This window comes from Penicillium pulvis, assembly GCF_028828015.1.
Source record: "Penicillium pulvis strain IBT 33274 chromosome Unknown contig_23_segment0_segment0, whole genome shotgun sequence".
Classification (NCBI taxonomy): domain Eukaryota; kingdom Fungi; phylum Ascomycota; class Eurotiomycetes; order Eurotiales; family Aspergillaceae; genus Penicillium; species Penicillium pulvis.
The window spans coordinates 1,459,558-1,481,369 of NW_026643075.1; the positions used below are offsets into that span (position 1 = coordinate 1,459,558).

At 48.2% G+C, this 21,812-nt stretch overlaps 7 protein-coding genes across 7 annotated transcripts; 2 read left to right on the forward strand and 5 right to left on the reverse strand.

The window, feature by feature from the left end:
* Positions 1-51: 51 nt before the first annotated feature.
* N7503_004797 (putative MFS monocarboxylate transporter) lies at positions 52-1,418 on the forward strand (the record flags this gene model as incomplete). The annotated part of the gene is made up of 2 exons (XM_057064344.1): positions 52-250; positions 298-1,418. 2 exons carry the CDS (start codon positions 52-54, stop codon positions 1,416-1,418), a joined length of 1,320 nt encoding a protein of 439 aa, XP_056922087.1.
* A 226-nt stretch (positions 1,419-1,644) lies between these two features.
* N7503_004798 (snoRNA-binding rRNA-processing protein IMP3) lies at positions 1,645-2,346 on the reverse strand (the record flags this gene model as incomplete). Its single annotated transcript, XM_057064345.1, has 3 exons — positions 1,645-1,818; positions 1,880-2,240; positions 2,315-2,346. The coding sequence occupies 3 exons, from the start codon at positions 2,344-2,346 to the stop codon at positions 1,645-1,647; spliced, it is 567 nt and encodes a 188-aa protein (XP_056922088.1).
* A 343-nt stretch (positions 2,347-2,689) lies between these two features.
* Positions 2,690-10,828, reverse strand: N7503_004799 (type I polyketide synthase; the record flags this gene model as incomplete). The annotated part of the gene is made up of 6 exons (XM_057064346.1): positions 2,690-3,538; positions 3,598-7,482; positions 7,530-8,680; positions 8,735-10,064; positions 10,124-10,537; positions 10,607-10,828. The coding sequence occupies 6 exons, from the start codon at positions 10,826-10,828 to the stop codon at positions 2,690-2,692; spliced, it is 7,851 nt and encodes a 2,616-aa protein (XP_056922089.1).
* Positions 10,829-13,463: 2,635 nt separating this feature from the next.
* Positions 13,464-14,138, reverse strand: N7503_004800 (uncharacterized protein; the record flags this gene model as incomplete). Its single annotated transcript, XM_057064347.1, has 3 exons — positions 13,464-13,813; positions 13,877-13,927; positions 13,991-14,138. 3 exons carry the CDS (start codon positions 14,136-14,138, stop codon positions 13,464-13,466), a joined length of 549 nt encoding a protein of 182 aa, XP_056922090.1.
* A 1,032-nt stretch (positions 14,139-15,170) lies between these two features.
* N7503_004801 (uncharacterized protein) lies at positions 15,171-16,979 on the forward strand (the record flags this gene model as incomplete). Its single annotated transcript, XM_057064348.1, has 2 exons — positions 15,171-16,125; positions 16,177-16,979. The coding sequence occupies 2 exons, from the start codon at positions 15,171-15,173 to the stop codon at positions 16,977-16,979; spliced, it is 1,758 nt and encodes a 585-aa protein (XP_056922091.1).
* A 473-nt stretch (positions 16,980-17,452) lies between these two features.
* N7503_004802 (uncharacterized protein) lies at positions 17,453-17,695 on the reverse strand (the record flags this gene model as incomplete). The annotated part of the gene is made up of 1 exon (XM_057064349.1): positions 17,453-17,695. The coding sequence occupies one exon, from the start codon at positions 17,693-17,695 to the stop codon at positions 17,453-17,455; it is 243 nt and encodes an 80-aa protein (XP_056922092.1).
* Positions 17,696-18,738: 1,043 nt separating this feature from the next.
* N7503_004803 (putative transmembrane glycoprotein) lies at positions 18,739-21,555 on the reverse strand (the record flags this gene model as incomplete). The annotated part of the gene is made up of 1 exon (XM_057064350.1): positions 18,739-21,555. One exon carries the CDS (start codon positions 21,553-21,555, stop codon positions 18,739-18,741), a length of 2,817 nt encoding a protein of 938 aa, XP_056922093.1.
* Between the last annotated feature and the right edge of the window lie 257 nt (positions 21,556-21,812).

Sequence of the window (21,812 nt, forward strand, 5' to 3'; positions counted from 1 at the left end):
AGTCCTTAAATATGGGGACTGGCGCTCAAATAAGACAGCACAAACTTCACAATGCGTCGGACCACTAGGGAAACAGCCACAAGTGAGACAGACACAACAGAACTAGACCATGAGCTCAACGACCTCAACACATCTGAAAACCACGATGCGAGCGTTAGTCTCGCATTCCCTGAGGGAGGACGTGAAGCATGGACTTCTCTCCTAGGATCAAGCCTACTCATGTTCCCATCATTCGGATTCCAAATAGCCAGTACGAACTCCAATCCCAACAAAGAATCAACATCTAACAAATTCCAGTCGGAACAATTCAAGACTACATCAGCACCCACCAACTATCAAACTACAGCGTCGGAGAGATAGGCTGGATAACAGCAATCCTGTGCTTCTTAACACTATTTTTAGGAGTGCAAGTCGGCCCATTATTCGACCGCCATGGTCCACGCTTGCTCCTAATAAGTGGTTCTCTCGCCAGCGTGACATCTTATCTCCTCCTCGCTCAATGCACAAAGTACTGGCATTTCATATTATGTCTCAGCATCCTGGGCGGGATCTCCTCCGCTGTCGTGACGACAGTTGGGATCTCAGTGATAAGCCACTGGTTCTACCGACGTCGGGCACTTGCATCAGGCCTCTGTATGTCCGGATCATCAGCCGGAGGTGCAATCCTGCCTCTCGCATTGCGCAGCTTATTCGCGAAATACGGATGGACGTGGTCAATTCGTATAATTGCCTTTATTGCACTCGGATGCTACTTGTTGGGGATTGCCTTGGTAAAAGGTAGATTGCCCGGAGGGAATACAAGTAAAGCAACGATCGACTTTCGGGCGTTTAGGTCTCCGAAGCTGTGTTTCTTGGCTGTTGCTGTCTTTGCCTTTGAATTCATTATCTTTGGTTGTGCGGCGCTTTTACCGACTTATGTCCGGTATACGGGATTGGATGTGGATGTGCAGTTTTATTCGCTTACCGTGCTAAACTCTATGACTCTCCTGGGCAGGATATTACCTGGAGTCGCTGCAGATCAGGTCGGCCGGTTCAATATTCTGTTATTTACTGCCGTTGTCACGCTGGTGGTTATGGCCGCTGTCTGGATTCCGTTTGGGTCTCAAGACGAGGCGACGCTTTATGGTGTTGTGGCGGTGTTTGGGTTTGGATCTGGAGGTTGGGTTTCACTTGCCCCAGTCTGTGCGGGTCAGTTGTGTCGCACGGAGGATTATGGTCGGTTCTATGGAACCATTTACTGTGTTGCGGCGTTCGGAGTCCTGTTGACCGTGCCAGTCGGTGGTCAACTTCTGCAATCAACAACTCCTCAAGCACTAGTCGGCTTTTACACCGCTGTTCTCTTGATTGGGCTGGTGAGCGTTGCTATGTCGCGGTGGGCATTGTTAGAATGGAAGTGGAAGTGGAAGGTTAAGGTGTAAAATCTTCCTGTGAATACTGTATATACCAGACTGAACCAGTCTAAAAAAAAATTGCAATTGCAATATTAATCCTGCAAGTGCTTCAATTCGTCCAAATTCTCAACATTCAAAAATCATAATTCCTCGGGACGCCAGGCCGATAAGAAACAATGCAAAAAGCGCCGGGTATATCAAAACAAGACCCCAAAATGTTTTTCCAGGCAAGCCTTTCTCCCTCCTCAGTCTATCACAGAAGATCGAAGTCGTCCAGCTTCTCACGGTACCGCATGATGTTACGCTTGATCTTGCTGGAGTCAACCCAGGTAATATAGTCCTCCACGTTGCGGGTAACAAGGTAAGCAGGGTCATTGACGACCTCAGTACCAACACGAACCTGGCCTTGTTCGATGAAGGTGGTAGCCTGTAAATCCAGTCAGCGTCGATCCATGTTATATCAGTATTCACATCCAAGTCACACTTACAGCCTTAATAGTCTCGACCATTCCAGACCGGACCATCAAAACCGCCAACCGCCGCCGACAGAATGCCGAAACAGTGACCTCCCGCTCAACTCGGGACAAACTCGCACCCTGCTCGCGCGACTGTTTCAAGATACCCATACGCCACAGCTTATCCAACATTTCAGACTCCAGCTTCTTGCGCACGGGATCACTTTCCGGGTCCAGCTGGGAAAGTTTGTGGGCGAGCGATCGCATGGATCCGCAAAGAGAGTTGTATTTTTTGTAGTCCAAGGGATCTTGGAGGAGATAGCGTTGAATAATTTGGTGTTCACGGTGATTGCCATCGGACTTGTAGGTGTGGAAGTCGACCTTCCGGAGAAGCCTGTTGAACTTGGTTAGAGTGCTGTCGTGAGGGCAAAGGCGTAGGCATCATTTCTGTGTGACGGCTAGACTCACTTTTTCTCGTGGTGCTTGAGTTGACGAACCATCTTGGCGGTCTAGGCGGTCCTGTATTGTAGGAGATTGAGACAGCACAAGAGCTTGAAGCCGTCAAAGAAAATGCGCGATAACAAAAAATTGTTATCTAGGCGGTGGGATTTTGCCGTTGCTGCTCAGACTTGGTCACGTGTATGGGCCCACTTTGGAGATAATCTACGGCGGAAAAGATAGAGACGATTAAGGCGCTGAATTCAGATGGAAGCCACGATAAATACAAGAATTAGGACTCGTAAATCATGGCAAAAGTCGAAGTCATAAATTCAAAAGCAAACGACAAGAATCTCAAGAAAGCAGACAAGTAACGCAAAATTGTACGGAAAATTCCCAGCTTTATCACTTTGCATAGCTCGTAAGTCGTGTTGTGTTTTCAATCTTTTCACTTAGAGCACGGATACTGCGCGCTCCCATGATATCCAGCAAGGAAACTTCTGCCTTGAGGTTTTTGACAATCCAAGAGACAAACTCCATGGACGCAAGTGAGTCAATACTAGAGAAGCTGAACCGCTGGGCATCGATTTCAGATGATGGAATTGCAAGCAAAGAGGAAAGCCTCTCAACAATCCCATTTGAAATCAAATCTACAGCTTCAGTTGGATTGGAGGCGGCAGAAAGACGAGTGGCAATGTTCACTGTCTCCTGGTCGCTGATTTCTATGCTCTTCGCCAGGTTGGCCGCGCGCATATGAGTGAAAAGAGGAAAGTCAATGTATGATGGCGTTGGGATGTTGTTCTTGCGACACATTTCCGCAGTCGGAAGCCCAAGCACCAACTGAGATGAACAGTGAAGATCGAGTGTATTTTCCTTCTTGTGTCGATGGTCAATGAGGAATTCGACTGCTCTGTGCACCTCTTCCTCGTGCAGGAATTCAAATAGTGTGTCCGTGTTCATTCGCATTGAGCCTCGATTCTCTGCGACCCATCCAACGCTGGATACGCTGCCAAGATCGATGCTGGATGCATTCATACCACGTGCAGTGCGATAGGCGGCCAGCGCATCTTGGAAGGTGTTTCCAGCTGCATAGTTTGACTGGCCGCGATTACCAAAGATGCCGGCGACCGATGAAAGCATGACAAAAAAGTCCAGGTCTATTGGCAGAGTCTCATGTAAGTTCCAGGAGCCTTGTACCTTCGGGCGGATCGCTGTCTGCCAATCCTCAAATGACATGTTTGCAAAGGCACCATCCTGAAATGATATGTATTAGTATATGAGTATAAAGAAAAGTTCAATAATTTAGTACTTACTCGCAGTACCATAGATCCCTGGATACATCCCTTAATTGGTGGCAACGAGGCAGAACATTCTTCAATGACATGTCTCAGGCGCTCGGTATCGGAGACATCACATGTAAAGATATGAGGCTGACATCCAAGCCCTTGCAGACTGGCAATCATTTCCTTCACAGGATCTGTGATGCGTCCAGATCTTGATAGAAATACAAGATGCTTCGCGCCGCGCGAAGCCATCCACAGGGCCAGACTTCTTCCTAAACCTCCCAGGCCACCTGCGAGAAGGTAAGATGCCTGACCGTCGAATTGGTACGGCTCGATGAGATCAGGAAGCAACGGAATCTTATCCGAAAGCTTAGGAGCGAACACAATCTTTCCATTAACTCCAATTTTTTGGAAATGTTTGACTCCATCTGTGATCTGTGCAAAGTTCATGACAGTGAAAGGTTGGGCCTGGCTGATCTTGCCTTCTGCATACAACTTCAATGCGTCACCAATGAGCTGACCAATGAGTTCCGGACGATCTGCCATAAACAACTCAATGTCGACACTCGTCACCGTCACACATTTCTGTATCGCGGCGAGGTCAATAATTGTTTCAACACCAGCATTCTTGTTCGAAACATGAATGAAATGACCAAAAGGAGCAACGCAAGCCAAAGACTCTTGCAAAGCCTCGCCATTCAAAGTATTGAACACGACATCAACACCAACAGCGTTTGTAGTCCGCATCACAGCCTTTGAGAATCCGAGGTCTCTATTGGAAAATATACATCCTGCTGGCATGCCATACTCCGATATGAGGAGTTCTCGCTCTTCGACTGTCGACACTGTAGTGAAAATGAAGGCTCCAAGCAAACGTGCATACTGGAGTACAGCCTGTCCAAGAGCCGCGGCGCCATTGTGAATGAGGATACTGCCATTCTCACGTAGACGAGCTACCTCCGAGAGACCATATATTGCGGTCGCATAGATTGAGGGCAGCCCAGCAGCAATCTTAAGCGGGACATTTCCGGGTATCTTGACCACATATGACTGGTCAATCCGTGCCAAAGTCTTGAAAAAGTGACAGCTACCCCCTGAAGTTGTGAGAACGACATGGTCACCGGGAATGACGCCTTTCACGGCTAGACCGATAGTTCTCACGACACCAGAGGCCTCGTTTGACGTCAAAGCAGAGCCAAGTTCAGAAGTAAGACCTATGGCCCGGATTTCCACTTCGACCTCGGATGGTCCAAGGCTCTGGTCGTGCTGGTGATCTTGAGCCCAGCACAATTGACGTGGTTCTGATCCATACTCTGCAAATTTCAACTCAATCGGCCGACTTACATCACCTAGTTGAACTAGCTCATGATTGGGGCCAGATGAAGGAAGAGAGAGGAAGTTATCAGCTTCATTCCACTGGCGAAGGCGACCAATATGAATGATCTTATTCTGCAAAAAGTATTCAGCATGTCTTTCACGGGCATTCTTCTTCACGAATTGATGAATAGCAATCCGATGAATGCATTCAGCCAAATCGTCCAGAGAACCTTCCGAAACTGCCAACGTCACAATATTAGAACCATCTGAGTTTCTTTCCCAACGCACTGTCCGCAGTAGACCTAAGCTTGTATTGGATAGCGGTTTGTCACGGGGGCTAGGGGTAACCCAGAAGATATTTCCACATTCTGTGAGCAACCTTCTTACCGCGATATATTCTTTCTCATTAACCTGCGACAGGAATGATGTCTGCAGGTCGACCAAAGAAATGCAAAGAGTATTCGGACCAGACTCGGGATCTAATTCAGATGGCCGTATGGTAGACACATTCGGGAAAGTGCCTATCAAAATGTCCTGCAAATGAGAAACTACAGGATCTTCTCCAGCGGTTCCCATAGTGAGGATAAAAACGCTTGGCCGGGTTTGTGTTTCGACCAAGTGAGCTGTAGATATCAGAATACTTTGCCAAGTCAAATCGTCCTCGGTGGAGCTTTGATACTCAATGTCCACACCGGAGAAGCCGGAGTCGTTGAGTAGCGTATTCCATTCGGATGTCGGGATGTATGGACACCGTTTCCGAATAGGCTCGTCGCCGAGCCACCATCCAGGAAGCTGGCCGAAGACGAGAGGGTACCACAGGAAGTCTTGTCGGATTCCTTCTTGCATGATCAGCTGACCACCAGGTCGGAGCAAGGATCGGAGGTTTCGCAATGCTATGTTTAGATTCTTTGTTGCATGGATGACATTTCCAGCAAAGATCAAATCGTAAGTGCCTTCTTCAAATCCTTGATCAAATGGACTTTTCTCGATGTTGAGGGGCTGGAAGGACATGATGTCGGCCCAAACCTGGAATCTGCGTTTTGCTTTTTCAAAGAAGCCGGGCGAGATGTCGGTGAACGTATATGTTGATATATTCGCTCTTGTGGCATCTTTCTCTGGTGCAAGCACGCTAAAGACTTCTGCCGTGAAGCTGCCAGTGCCGCCACCAATCTCCAGAATTTTCAACCCTGAATGCTGGTGGCGAAGAAGAGATAGATGGCTCTTGAGATGTTTTGGGAGGTTATAAAGATGAAGGCCCTCTTTATATACATCCTCCATCACATTGTCTTGGCCGAACATTAAATTCAAAGGGTCGACCTCTTTCCGTATAACGGCGGCAATGTTGCGACCCATGCGGGCTGTGATCGCACCTTCAGCACTGTGGCTCTCAATCTCTTTATATATCCTCTGCTTCAACAAAGAATCCAGAGACACTCTTTGAAACTCAGAATATGGGAGGTGAATGATTTGATCGTTCACAAGCATGTTCTGCCAGTGAATCATCCAGTCGTGGAATTTTTTCATGTGAGAATCAAGCTTGGTGATATCCATGCCATTGAGATCAACTAAGGCATCGGTGACATAAAGCATAGTCGCCATTTGAAGTCGCTCAACCCAGTACCGATTTGCCTCAGTATTGATTTCTGAAATCGAGCTAAGCTCATTTGCTGTCGTGGACTCGAGGAAATAAACGTCCGGCTTCCAGTCAACAGCGCTGCACAATTCTCGCTCATCATTTTCAATTGACGTGGACTCAAGCCGTGTGAGCTCAATGCCATCCATCCGAATACGAGGCTGGCCTCCAGCGCCCATGATTCGAATATGGCCTTGTAATTTGTCAGATGCACCATTAACAACTGATGCATACCCGAAGAAGTCATTAAGTGGTGCAGCACTCAAATCAGATGATACCCACATATCACGGATATAAGTGGGCAGCCTGATATGATCAAGGACAGGCTTGCCACTAAGGTCAATGCCGGCAGCAATCATCATATGTATCATGCTGTCCATAGTGGCCGGATGGATCAAATGAGAGTGCATGTACTGCTTTGGCATTGACTGCGCGATTTCGGGAACTGTCACTACACCGGTCATCAATCCAAGTCGACATCCACTATCCTGCACATTGTTAAGATTTCTGAACAAAGGACCAAAGTGAAGTCCAATTTCACGAAGATTGTCGTAAGTCCTTCCGAAGGTGATGGGCTTGGTGCATAGATTTTGTGCTGTTTCGAATTCCTGCTTCCAAGCTTCGACTTCTGCGCTTGCTTGACGGCCATTGTCAATCAGGTCAGATGATGATTCGAATTGCACCGCAACGTAACCATTGCAATGCTCTGTCCATTCATCGCTTGATTCATTGAAAGAGCTAATTTGGAAGCGACGCCAGGTTCTCATATCGGATGGCCTGTCTGTAGGGGTCATTGATAGGCTAATCTCAATTCCTTCCTTTGTATCTGGGACTACCAAGGCTCTGTTGATAGATATATTCCGCAATTGGAAGCCAGTGATCTCCTTTTCTCCAGCCAATTGCCGTGAAGCCTCAATAGCCATAACAAGAAATCCCACTCCAGGGTAAACAACGTTCTCCGTGACCTAGAGCTAGTCAGCTTGGATAGTTAAAATCGGGATGAAATACATACCATATGGTCTCTTAGCCAAGGATTCTCATTCAATCGGATGAAGTGCCTCCATCTGGGAGCGTTCGAATCCCAATCAGAAACAGGTGCACCAAAAAGGTCATGGCGTGGGAACTTTCTCGTGCGAAGATTTCTGCTGAGTCGACTCTCATACAGGTTCCTCTCGGTATGTTTGAAGCTGTAAGGTGGCAGATCAATAAGTAGCCTCGCCGGTCGGTCAAAATATATGCAAGATGCAAGGTTGACTTTGTGCAAGTCCAGTTGGTACCCATTAGCAGCCAAAAATCCGACTGTGCTCAGTAAAGGATTCAGACTTGGGTCACTTCGTTTAAGAACTGAGAAGTATTTGTGGTCAGAGTCGGTGCTCTGAGACGCTAGTGTTTCTTTGATGGCGCTCTGCAGAGTAGAGTGAGGCCCAATCTCCACAAGGAAAGGGGGAGCTCTAGGGAGATCTGAATCTGAAGATATCTCTATCGCTCGAGAGTGCATTGAAAGCAATCCACTTGTAAACCGCACTGGAGATACCATATTGTCCACCCAGTACTGAGCCGTAAGATTTGCTGACACAATTTCCTTACCAGTTACGGTAGAAAACATGTGAACTGGGTGTGGTACAGCTAATCTTTCCCCGAAAGACAAATCTCCCATCAGTTGGAGATATTCTTCAGCGATGGATCTCATGTGCGCGGAGTGGTAGGCATTCTTCACGTTAAGCTTTCGCGCAAAAACGCCGTCATTGTCCAGCCGTAACTTGAGGCAATCGACCAACGCCTCATCTCCAGAGACCGTATTGTTATTTGGACTGTTGTAGCAGGCAATCAACAGCTCGCCAGGAAGCTCTTTGTGGACCCACTCAAGATAAGGTTCCAGCTCTGAAGCACTCAAGCCTACAGCCATCATGGCGCCGTTGGCTGCGAGCTGCTTTGATGAGACATAGCCGCGACAGTAAGCGGCTGTCCAGGCTCCTTGTCGGGATAATATACCTGCGCTGTAAGCTGCAGCGATCTCTCCTGATGAGTGGCCTGTCACGCTGGTTGGGAATATGTCCCAGCTAGCCAAAAGGTCCACAAGTGCCACCTGCAGTGCAGTACACAGTGGGTGCGCAATCTCTGGGAGGCCCACACTGGCGAGGTTCCCTTCTTCGAGAAGCTGATCTATAGAAAACGTCAGTATACAAAAAGGTACGATAGAACATGCGATAATAGTACCGATAAGTGACCAGGGGCTTCCTAGTCGGCGAATGTATTCAGATGCCTCTCGGAGGGACTTCTGGAACACCGGATAAACCAAGAGCGCCTTCCCCATTCCTTCATACTGTGCACCTTGCCCGGTGAAAACGAAATGTATTTCTGGTGCATTGAGTGATCGAACTGGCTTTGAGAAGTTGCCCTCGGTTAAATTCCATGAGAGCTCTTTGAGTGTAGATGCAGAAATAAAGCTCTTCCATGGGAATACTGAGCGCCGCTTGGTGAGTGTAAATGAAAGGTCTTCCAGTAGGTGCTCAGTGTCTCTGGGTTGGTCAATTTTCCGGCTCAGATAGCGGGAATATGTATCCGCAGCTCGCTTAACGCCGCCTTCATCGAATGCCGACAGCAAGAATATCCTGGGTGCATCTTGAAGAGTAGGGTATGGATTGATTTGACCCAGTCCTGTAGATAAACAGGGACCATCGGCTACAGAGGTTCCGGGTGTTCCAATCGAAATGACGCCACCATTGTTCTCATCCGTAGAATCAGGTATACTGTCAAGCTCGGCATCAGCCCGAGATAAGAACAGACTGAAAGTTTTCGGAACGGTGGCATTAGTTTGGTGCGTAGCATCAAGGAGGCGACTTTGAAGATAGTGGCAGGCGTCGTCAAGGACGCAATGGGCATTGGTCCCTCCGATCCCGAAGGAATTGACAGAAATTCTGCGGAGCCCTTCCGAAGGCCATGGAGTAATTTCCTTGGGAAATGCGATATTCCATTCGACCGCAGGAATTTTGGCATTAATCTCCTGGATATCGAGATTAGGTGGAATGACTCCCGACTCGAGGATAAGGATGGATTTGATAAGGCTAGCCACGCCGGAACCTCCTTCCAGATGCCCAATGGTAGATTTGATGGTTCCAACGTACAGGGGCGTCTCCCGTCGACACTTGAACGCTCTTGCGAGCGCCCCCGCCTCAATCGGATCACCTATGCTGGTTCCAGTCCCGTGGGCCTCCACAAATCTAGTTTGCTTCAAATCCAGGCCAGCTCTCCAGTACACCTCTCGGATGAGTTTCTCTTGGGCCTCCGCACTTGGAACAGTAAGTCCCGATGTACGACCATCCTGGTTGACACCAGTTTCACGGATCACGGCACGGATTGTATCACCGTCTCGAATAGCAGTGCTCAATGGTTTCAGAACCACTGTACCCACTCCTTCCCCACGGGCATAGCCCTCCGCACGGGAGTCAAAGCTAAAGCACCGGCCTTGAGTTCCGAGAAGACCGTGGTGGCTCATGCCGACTGTCTCCACAGGATTCTCCAGGATACTCACCCCACTGACCAGAGCCTTGGACCAAAGCGCAAATTAGCTATCCGTCCCCAGGTACGTCATAAGCGAAAGCTTACCATATTTGACTCTCGGGCCCGGAGGCTCTGTACAGCCAGGTGCAGTGCAACCAAGCTGCTGGAACAAGCCGTATCGATGGTCATACTGGGACCCTTGAAATCAAAGAACCAGCTGACTCTGTTTGACAGGATTGCATTCACGACTCCCGTGGGCTTGTACTTGAGGGCGGTCTCTGGATCGGAATTAAGGATTCCCAGGTAATCATGGTTGAATCCGCTGACAAAAACCGAGGTATTGGAGCCAGCAGCGGCAGCTATTGGAATACCGGAGTTTTCCAATGCATGGTAGACGTTTTCCAGGACCAGACGCTGCTGAGGATCAAGGGTCATAAGTTCGTTTTTCGTAATGTTGAAGAAGGATCCGTCAAAGTAAGCAGGATCTTCGGATAGGAAGTGGCCCCCTTGCACATGAAACTAATTTCCGAAGTGTGATGATTAGCATGGTACTGATAGATAGGATGGGATATCCGGGATTGAACCCACTGTTCCTCCATGTTCGGGATCTGGATGAAAGAACGCGTCGGCATTGAATCTTTCTTTTGGAATAGTCGACCAGGTTGACCGGGCTTGTAGCAGAAGCTCCCACAAGGTTTCGGTAGTAGTGGCCTCCTGAGGGAATCGAGTAGCGAGACCAATCACGGCAATGGGCTCTACCATATCTGGAGATGAACTGCCATTGCCAGTAGCCATGTTCAAAGTCCGCATGTTTTTAATATCAATGGAACAAAAAATAAGAAGTGTAAGATATGGCGGGTTCTCACTTTGAGCGAGAATGGCTCATATGGAAAGACTGATGAGAAGGAAGGAGGAGAAGGAAGGACGAGAATGAAATCAGGGAAGGAATGAATCAATATATGTAAAAAAAGGTTGGAGCTCACTTGGAGCCATGAACTTAGGCTTAGCCAGAGAACCAACAGTCCAATGTCAATTGTGATAAGCTATTTCCACTCAATTACCAAAGTCCCGGTGCCGCATTTGCATGAGCACGGTTCTCTGGTTTCTTATTCGGGGCTTTGAGCAAACCGTTTTAGAGCGATCTGGATCGAACTACTCGGATTGGTAGATTCATCGTTGACTCCGAATCACGACATTAGCCAACCAAAACCCATCAGGTTACAATATCCGGTACCTATGTCTGAAGCTTTGCCGACCCTATATGCGCCACTAACAACAGCGTAAGCTTTTTCCAGACCTGCATTAGCTTGAGATTGTAGATCCTGGTCTGATTACGATCCAGAAATCTTATCTACAGCGCTGATTGGTCAATTAGACGCATCGCTGTCTGGCACTGCTCCACTATGGGAATGTCATTATATGTCTTGCTTCAAGGGTCACGGTCATTCTAAATGTTATTATCTGGTCTTTTGGAGACCTAAATTGAGCCATTGTAATGCGACGAGCCGAATATTGTAGGGGAAAAATATCAACAGGGGGTTGTTCGCATTGTGGAAACAAAGAAATCGACACCGCCACTTGGTGCACAACTGACTCAATCCTTGTCGGACTAGTTAGACTAGCCGCAATGCATGGAATACCCAAACATTTCAGAATCTGTAGCCACCCCATCTTTTACCGCGTGATATACCACTTTGTTTACACAGATCAAGTCTCTGGTAGGTTTCCAACTTGATTTTGTTCCAGCCTTTCCCTTAGGAAACAACTTCTCGCGATGTAGATCGTCAATTGCCCTGATTCATGGGATCCCTGGTGCTAGTGGCAACAAAGTTGAGCCGTCTTCATCAGCTAGTCATGTACCGTCCCCAATGTGGTCGTTCACTATCGAGTTTCTTTGTCTCGAGATGGAGTATGCTATACGATCTCAAGCATCATACGAACATCAACATGTAGAATATGGGATCGATCTTCCAAATTAAACTTTGGCGGCAGCTGTCCCGGAGCCGCCACATAACGTGGGTGTCTTAGATTGGCTCTTCGTTTAGCCAGGGAGCCGGCCGTTGATCAACGCATCAAAGAAACGAACAGGTCCGCTCTGTTGGGTGGGGCCGGGGGAGTTCGGATATGCATGTCCTTCTTCATATAGTTAGTCCTTATCGGCTCCCCTTTGATGTTTAACGCTATTGATCCTCCGGTTGGTTACTATAGTCTCGAAATGTTTGCCCCGATTGCCTCAAAAATTCGGACATCTGGTGGCGTTGGCGAATTGCATTATAGCGTATCAGGCAAGCAACTAGTAGCCAGTGGCGATAAAGTTTGCCCCAACATGGATAACAGTTTGCATCTTAAATCGATGAGAGCGATTGGTTCTACCCACTCATGCAGCCGGGTCATGATCATGGATTTATCATTGACTGAGTGGACATGATAGTGGCAGTCTATTGACCAGGGAGATGTATCCAGTGACCGCGGAGACCTTGAGACTCACAATAGAAATTGGAATCTATGGTAATCGATGATACCAGAAACAAAGTGCTAGCTAGTAGCGGGACTTTGTCAGGGGGAGATCCTTGGGTCAACTCATGGAAGAAAACCACTGGGTTCCAGCCCTTATACCCAGCATAGACTTAGACTTTTTATTCATATCGTCAACATACTGAGAACCTCAAAACACGACCAGGTAGGATTTTAAATGTATGGAGATGTACCTCTGATCGATCATATGTGTCAACACATTGACATTGTTAGTTTTGTCAAGTAGTTAGGAGATGGTCCTTGCTCAGGTCTAGCAATAGACAATAGCTTCCAAGAACATTTCTGTTCTCGTGCGTGAATCTGGCCTGGGTACCTGCGCAGTGCATGAGAATCAAATACTATCCCCAGTCCCTATTCCCTATGCTTTCATAAAGAGGATACGCTTGTATTGTGATGGGAGTGAACATCGAAATCTATGTCAAATAGAGGAACAAGCTGTCCCATCAATTATATCCTGTAATATCGATTAGTCTGAATGAACTTTGCCACCTGTACTAGCACTCAAAGTGTAGTCAAGTTGATGTAGTACGTAACTCCGAGGAGTCATGTGAAAGTGGGAATCTGACAATACTTGTCTGAACCTTCCGTTCGAGGTGCCCTCAACGCCTGTGAGAGCAGTCCACCCCCCCCAGTGAATCTTTTTCTTCACCTGAATCTCATTTCATTGAGCTTGGATCTTACTTTTGCTGCCATTCCCCTGCTCTGTTGTGTACAACTCATATAGTTTCATTTGACTACCAGAATTTGGTCTGGCACAGAAGGAAAGGAAAAGATAGAGAAGAGAGATAGTCATTGCACAAAGTTATCCATTCCGCCACAAGCTCTGAACCCGTTTCCCAATGGTATATATTAGGTACATATATGGACAGGCAAGCACTAAGTGCACGGGAAATGCTTCTGTATGACAAGATCATGCATTCGACGGCGCGATCGATCTCATCGACACAGAAATAAACTCGCCATCGTCCTCGTCCGTGACATTCCACTGCAGGGAATAAACGTCTTCATTACTTGTCTTCTTGACATAGAACAGTGACGTGTACTCGCCACTCTCCTCTTCAACCAGCAGGAAATGGCCATACCAAACAAATTTGTTCGTTACTTCATCGTCGGTAGCAGTTGAGTTGCTGGTAAAGCCAACTTGGGTACTAGTCGAGTCTGAACTTGGAACAAAGAGCTCCTGATCCGAGAAAGAACTCTTGGTGCTGGTGCTATTGGCTGGGTTTCCGACCATCGAACCTCCAGACGAGGAAGGGGAGACTGCGTGCAAAATTCATATCAATATTTGCTGAAGAAGTGTGGGCTAAAGGAGTAAACTCTTACATGTCACTTCGGTGGCATTTGCAGGAGCATTCTTGCCGACGACTGCGTTACCTGCTCAATCCGATTCAAATAAGTACGCAACTTGCCTCCATGATCCATGTCTATGCGACTTACCTTCGCTGTAGTACAGTGGGAGTCCCCCGACGCCGTCGCCATACGCATAAAGACTGTACGACTCAGAGGATGAAGAGCGAGACTCAACCCCAGCCGCGGCGGCGAAGGAGCTCAAGGCGAGCAAGGAAAAGATCGACACGGCACGCATAGTGTGAACTACGGTCAGTGTGAGGAAGATGAAGAATAGAATGGAGATTGAGAGACAAATCCGGCCGGGCACGAGACGTATTAATCACCAAGGGCTCATTGCGTATGCAATGTTTAGACTAATCGGTTCTAATCGCTCGGGACTCTCTTTCCTACGGAAGAGTACCGACATTTCCACGAATCGACGCTACACGGGAAGCAAGCTCCACAGTCCGCTGGTCTCAAGATCTTCCTATGAATGAGCATTGTGTAGGCTTGCTGGAAAAAAAATTGTCCAAGATAAGAGATACCCGCGCTGTGGTTTTGCCGATCTTGCTTCTTGGGGATATTGGTTGGGGGTGGCTTGCGTGGAGGTGACGCCGAGTGGATCTCGTTAGATATACTTAGACCAAGTTCCGACACTGTTCGGCACTTGCGTCTAACCTTGATTTGAACCTAATGATATACTTCGCGCTCTCGACACGTTCAGATAATTTCATATTTTTTCTCCTAAAATAAACATACTTGCGTATGCCTCCGATGATCCTCCGAACTTAATGTTGCCAATAATCCCGCCATACTAGGACAATATTGCTCTCTTCTCGAGTCCGAGCAACCTTAGGGCTATGCGCAAGCAATCAGAAACTGGTGCCTAGATCCACGTTCGGCAATTGATGGGGACTACTGGCCCCATATTTCTGGCTCCCCGGGCCTCTGGTCTCGTTCAAAATCGCGATTATCCTATCCTGCTAAGGAAATAATCCTCATCGGTGGAGTTGCCTGGCCGCGTAACTCGATGTTAGCCAACTTTTCACGATCTCCTGAACACCGATGGTCTACGTTTACGAACAATATTTCGGCGCTAGAAGATCTGCCTTCTATTTTTATGGAAATACGTGTCGTAAGAGGATCAGCTACTCTAGATTAATCCCATTGTTTTATGATTTATCATATCCTCTTTCTGATGACATTCATTATCCATTTTTGACACTCTTTTTTTCATACTGTTTGTCGATATAGTCGACGTGCCATTCTTTTGAAAAAAATTCACAATATGAGACTCATATCTGCTGTTTCATTACTTTGCGCAATTGCTGCTACCGCAGTATCTGCAGCAAGTCTTCCAGAAACTCGTGCATCAACTTCGACATCCACACATGCTCTTGCCTCGGCCTCCACAACCGCCACAGCCAAGGCTTGCAGTGGAAACACAGCCAGCACTCGCAGTGAATGGTGCCAGTATGATATAAACACTGACTACACCACCGTCATTCCAGAAACCAATGTCACTCGTGAATACTACTTCAATTTGGAGAAGGTCACAGCGTCTCCTGATGGACGTTCACGTATGGCATTGGCGATCAATGGCTCTATCCCTGGTCCGACTATTGAGGCGAACTGGGGTGACTGGGTTGTGGTACACTTGACCAACAGCCTGCCCGCTGATGTGAAGAACGGTACAAGCATCCACTTCCACGGTATCCGGCAATTGCACACCAACCAAAATGACGGAGTTGTCTCAATCACGCAATGCCCTACTGCGCCCAACAATACTATTACCTACAAGTGGCGTGCTATGCAGTACGGTACAACCTGGTACCACTCCCACATTGGTCTGCAAGCCTGGGAGGGGCTCTTCGGAGGCATTGTGATCCACGGCCCTGCCAGTGCAAACTATGACGAGGATAAGGGAATGATCTTCATGAATGACTGGGACATCAACACGGTCGATGAGCTGTATGACACAGCCCAATTAGATGGTCCTCCTACACTGGACAATGGTCTGATCAATGGCACAAATGTCTTCGGAGCAGATGGATATGTCAACCAGACTGGAACTCGGTTCAACACTTCTTTTACAGAGGGAACATCCTACCGACTTCGTCTAGTGAATGCAGCTTGTGATACACACTTCAAATTCATGATTGACAATCACACTATGACGGTGATTGCTAATGACCTCGTGCCAATCACTCCTTACAAGACCAACGTGCTCAACATCGCAATGGGTAAGCCTACCCATATCCACAAAACTCGCATCTGTAACTAACACATCCCAGGACAACGATATGACGTGATCGTAACAGCCGACCAAGCATCCGTTGCCAAAAACTTCTGGCTCCGCGCAATCCCCCAAAGTGCATGCTCCGAGAACCTGTCATCTCAAAACATCAAAGGTATCGTGTACTACGGAGACTCACCCTCGACCCCAACAACATCAGAGTATAGTTACACAGATAGCTGTGATGATGAGGACATGTCCGATCTAACTCCCATCGTCACGGAATCTGTCTCAACCCCCTACTACAACAAATCCGAGCCTGTCACACTAGGCAAGAACGGCGAAAGTCTCTACCGCTGGAAACTGAACTCTACATCCATGCATGTTGACTGGACGGACCCGACCCTGCTTGAAGTCTACCGCGGTCATCACTCCTGGGCGAATAGTAGTGGAGTTATCGAGCTCCCGCATAAGAACGAGTGGGTGTATGTTGTCATCGAGACTACGCTTTCTGTCCCGCATCCTATCCACCTTCACGGGCATGATTTTTACGTCATGGCTCAGGGTAGTGGAACTTACGATGGTGAAGTCACTTCGTTGGCTAGCCCGCCAAAGCGCGACACCGCTATGCTGCCATCAGATGGACATCTGGTCATTGCCTTCAAGACCGATAATCCCGGTGCTTGGTTGATGCACTGTCATATCGGATGGCATACTGAGGAGGGTTTTGCTATCCAGTTTGTGGAGCGGTATAGTGAGATCAATGCGTTGATCAATTACGACGACTTGAAGGATAACTGTGCTAGCTGGGACACGTATGAGGCCTCATCCAGTGTTGTGGAAGAGGATTCGGGAGTTTGAGGTCGTGTTTGTCGCTCCCAGGGGATTTTCCAGATTCCTTTCTATTATGGTTGCCAAATTAGAAGCGCCCGGCGTGGTGAAATAGCTGCACTTATAATATTTTTTACGTCGACATAGTGAAACTTAATTTCACGTCCGCTCATTTCAATCGTTGCCTACCAAGAATTTGAACTTGCTTCAATAGCCAATCTTGCTGCATATTAAGCCATAAAGACAGGTACGTAGCCGAGGACCTACCATAATATCTTGTCGAAGATATTACCATTAATTCAACCGTTTTATCCAATTGAGTGTTTTGCAGTATGTATCCAATTCCGATAACATCATCATCTTAGATACAAAAATGATACCAGATCAATAGCCAATAGAAACGCATAGATGGTACGTTGCAGGTTTCGAGGGAGTTGAACGGCAACATCCACACAGCGAAGTGCAAGCTAAAGGCCAATGCGACTTCAAGTCAAATCCACCACTCAAGACTGGGCCTTGCAGGCAGCGTTATCAGCAGCGCACTGAGCCATGTTGGCGTCGGCGCCAACGCGGCAGCTGTCGTAGACATCGGCGCAACAGCTTTGGTGCTCAGAGACACAGTAGGACATGTTGGCATCGGTGCCGGTGCGGCAGGAGTTGTACTGAGTCTGGCAGTCGCTGTTGGTCTTGGCCAGGGCACCGGTGGCCAGAGCGAGGGCAGCGAGGAAGAAGTTGACGCGGACCATTTTGATGGATTTTGGTGAGGAAGTGGGAGGTTTTGGAGGAATTGAGGGTTGAAATTGAGGTTGAGGCTTGAATAGTGTCTTTATCACAGGATGTTACACCCTTTTATATGCCAAAGACTTGGGAACGTGCCCAAAAATCAGAAACACCTTTTAGGCTCCCAGCAATCGGGCTATTTCGTCGGGCAATAGGCATGCAATTGGTTGGGGCAGATCGTCTGAAACATAGTCTCTTTCTAGAAAACACTGGGTCTAAAATTGGGGAAAGTCTTAGTGGTGACCTCGAGGTGATCTCAATAGGGTGCTTAGCCCTGCGGATCTCGAGTGGATATGAGACATGTCTAGAAAGGAGAGCTCCACATGGAATATTCAGCTCCATGATTTTAGCGGGGAAAATTGAGTTCAGACTGAATGAGTTAGAAATGACGGTGTGGGGAAAGCAATGTGGTCTCTTCCAACGCGCGCTGCTAAGAGACTCGGGCCAGATACCACTACGTGATAAAATTGAAGAATTGGATAGATAAAAGGCATAATCTGGCGACTAAAGTGGACATGGACAAGTTTTGTCTTTATTCGTCTTCAAAGCTACATTTTCTCACTATCGATGATCAGCAACTCAAAAAGGGGCTATGCATTCAACGCTCTATAGGGATCTGCGTATAGGGATCTGCGCCGATACGCCGTCTTTATTGAATCCACTTCTGGAAGATGACCGAGGCTAAATCCAACGTGCTATTCCAGAATTTCATGACTAATAAATTATACATGTCTCGGGATACTTCCTTATCTGAATATGACATTCATAGGTATTAAAACTTGATTATAAGATTCGATCGGCGAACAAGAGCATGGAAAATGTCATCAAAAAACGAAAGCCAAGGGGAACGTAGTATATTCACTAACTAAAGAATTCAGTCATCACAAACCAATTGGATATCATGTTTGCTCGCCATGCCCAAAACTCCAAAAAGTTATCAAATCGCCATTGCCCTAGAGATCAACCCCAGCGGCACAAATAGAAAAAAAAAACCAAAGAAACTGGACAATTAAACAAATGCTAATTCACCACTGCTAGCAACAGGCAGGCCCCGATTACTCAGGTCACGAATCGGAGGCGGCGGATCCATGGGCGCACTCAAGAATGGATTATTAGAAGTCTTGTGCGGGCTCGCTTTCCGAGACAAGTGTTCTTCTAAATCGGAGGCAATAGACGAGCTGAGTGGCATATTCGACTGTTCCCCAGATTGAGCCGCAGCCTTGGAGTGATTACCAGAATCCAGACGGCGATTACTGCTCAAACTAGTTTCACTCCAGAACCGAGGGAGCGGTGAGATGACACCCCGATAATCCTGCGCCAAGCTAAGTTGACTCTGACTCTTGCCGCCCCCTTCAGCCAATGGGAACAGGGTTTGTGGAGGCTGAAGAGTATGGTACTGTGACAGACGGTTCTCATCACCGTATTCGGAGACTGAGAGTGCAGTCGAGTGTGGGCGTTCTTGAATCGATTGACGGAACTCATCCGTGAATGTGGATACGGAAACGGTGTCTGCGCGGCTTCGGATGCTCCGGGCCCGTTCTAAGGCACGCAGGCCGGATGATGTGCGACGGCTGACCTGAGCGGAGAACAGTGGGTTGGCGGAGTTGCGGTGCTTCGCCCGGCTGTGGACGAATGCCTCTAGGGAATCGGCTTCCGAGATTGGTGAATCATCCGGCTCCACTGCACGCAAGGTAACTCGTTTGTAGTTTTCTGGGATGCTGGATGCCATGCTGTTTCTCGCTCGAGCAGCTGCAGGGGGTCTGGGGAACATTGGTGCCATGTTCATCATGCTGCTGTCATCGCTCATCAACGGATCCTTGGTGTTCTGCCAGGACATGTGCACAACGCCGTGTCCTGGTGGACCAAATCCTCCGGCACCATGCCCAGCGCCGCTAAATCGCACTGGCAATCCGGAGGCAATGGTGGAAATCCCGCTTGACCTCTTAGAGTAACGCTTGGAACGAGATGACTGCATAGACTCGCGTTTCATGGCTCGTGGCTGAATTGCCTTCAGAGGCTCACGTCGCGAACGGTTGGTAGACCGGCGACGACGCACAGGAGGACTACTAGTGAATGACATGCGCTGATTTTGTTTCTTGGTGGGAGACTGAGAAAATGGCTTGTCTTCGTCGATGATCGAATCTCGCAGTGGAACAAATGCCCGCTTGGGAGAGCGAGGAGGCGGGTTTGGTGAAGGAATTGCTTTCATTGATTCGTCTGGTTTGTCGAACGATGCCACGTTCCATGCCGGGCCAAGCTCCAACTTGGGGAGATCAGCGGCAGGGGACAACGGACTCATCCAATCAACCGAGTTAGAATCTCGCGAAGACCTTTCAACAGCTCCAGGCTCGCAGTTGGGCATATCAGGTCTGGCCGGGCGTGGGGGAGGTAGCTTGGTGGTTGGGAATTTTTCCTCTTCCTCCACCTTGGGTAACTTGCTTCGGCGACGCCAACAACAAAAGAGAATAATCAGGCTCATGACCACCACGACGGGAATGACCACTGAGATGGCAATCACTCCAGCTTTCTTGTGAGAAGAGGGGGACTGGCTGGAAAACGGATCTCCGGAGCTCGAATCAGTATCTGCTGGTTCAAGGACATCGATGTCAAAGTCTTGGGTATCTTCAGTATCTCCCTGATGCGCCGTTAAAGCCATGCTGAACTTTTGTGGCTTGGCATCCGATGGGATGTGGCCATACAATGTTTTGTTACTCGGGAAATAAGTAAGCCATGATGATAGCTCTTCGGGAAGATCAACATCGAGTTGTACGGAACTGTCGGTGACGGTGGACTGGTTGAACACAAATGTAAAGTCTTCACCAATGATCGCTTCACAGCCTTCAACGGTATCAAGGAAAAGCTTCAGAAAGTCCAAACGCACCATAAGCGCCGCCTGGTCTGAATAGGTGTCCGTGACTGTGATAGTAATGTTTTGGTTGACAGCATCCTTGGGAGGTGTGCCGCTCAGAGAAATTGAATCATTGTCCATTGACAGCCAGTCAGGTAGGGTAGCGTCGATCTTGGTCAAATCCTTACTGGTGATTGGCGAGCCATCCACTGAAATTAGGCTTTGGAAGCTGGGGCTGGTAAATTTGTCGCCTCTGGTGAGATTGAATGTCTGAGCGGTTTCATTGAATGCGAGTATATGTGGGCCGATCGAGAGCTGGAAGGTCATGTTCGCGGCGCTAAAGCCAGCGACATCGGAAGCAATGAGCTGGAAAGTAAAGGTTTCGGGCTCGGCTCCTGGGAAGGCCGGGGTGTTGCCGACAAATTTGAGGGCTGCAGCGTCGAAGCTGATCCATGATGGCAATGGGGCGTTATTAGGCGAAGTTCCATAGTATATTGTGGAAGGGTGAGTATTCTGGAACGTGGACGGATCAAATTCGATTTCGAACGGACGACCAGGGTGTATGAAAAGCGTCGCTGGGTATGAAACAGGGCCCAGAGTCTCAAGTTGTGGGAGGAGAGGCGTTCCTTTGGTTGGACCTTGATCTGTGGTAACGATAAATGTAACGTCCATGCTGTCGGACTCTGCTCCATTCGATGCAACTAGCTTAAATTTCTTAGAGCCCGTATCGCCTGGTCCTGGAGTCCCAGATAGCACACGGCTACCATTTTCCACGGAAAGCCATGATGGAGCGTCCGAAAGTGAGTATTTGGTGTCTGAGTCCGAGTTGGCGAAAGTACTGGCGGCAAACACCCACCGAAATGGCTGTGACACTCGCGCGACTGGAGGTAGTTGTGCATTAATGGGATAATTGGCAGCAAGTGCGGCGGCGTTTACTGCAGCCACAAAGGCCAGGACAATTATGAGGAAGGGTGCCATGTCCGGTCGAGGTGCCCGAAGCAAGCGGGGGAACTGTGAATAGACTTGAGGGGACACAGCGAGCACGACCGAGGACAGAAATCACCATCTACACACGAAAAGAAGCCCTCGGGTGACGGATAGAGAGTACAGGGTAGATGGAAAGAGATAGAAGCCAAAGATGAGAGAAAACGCCTCCATGGTCTCTTGGAAGGATATCAGATCCCTCCCGTGCCAAAGGGACTGATAGGGAGACATTCAAGGCGTGCCCTTTCGTG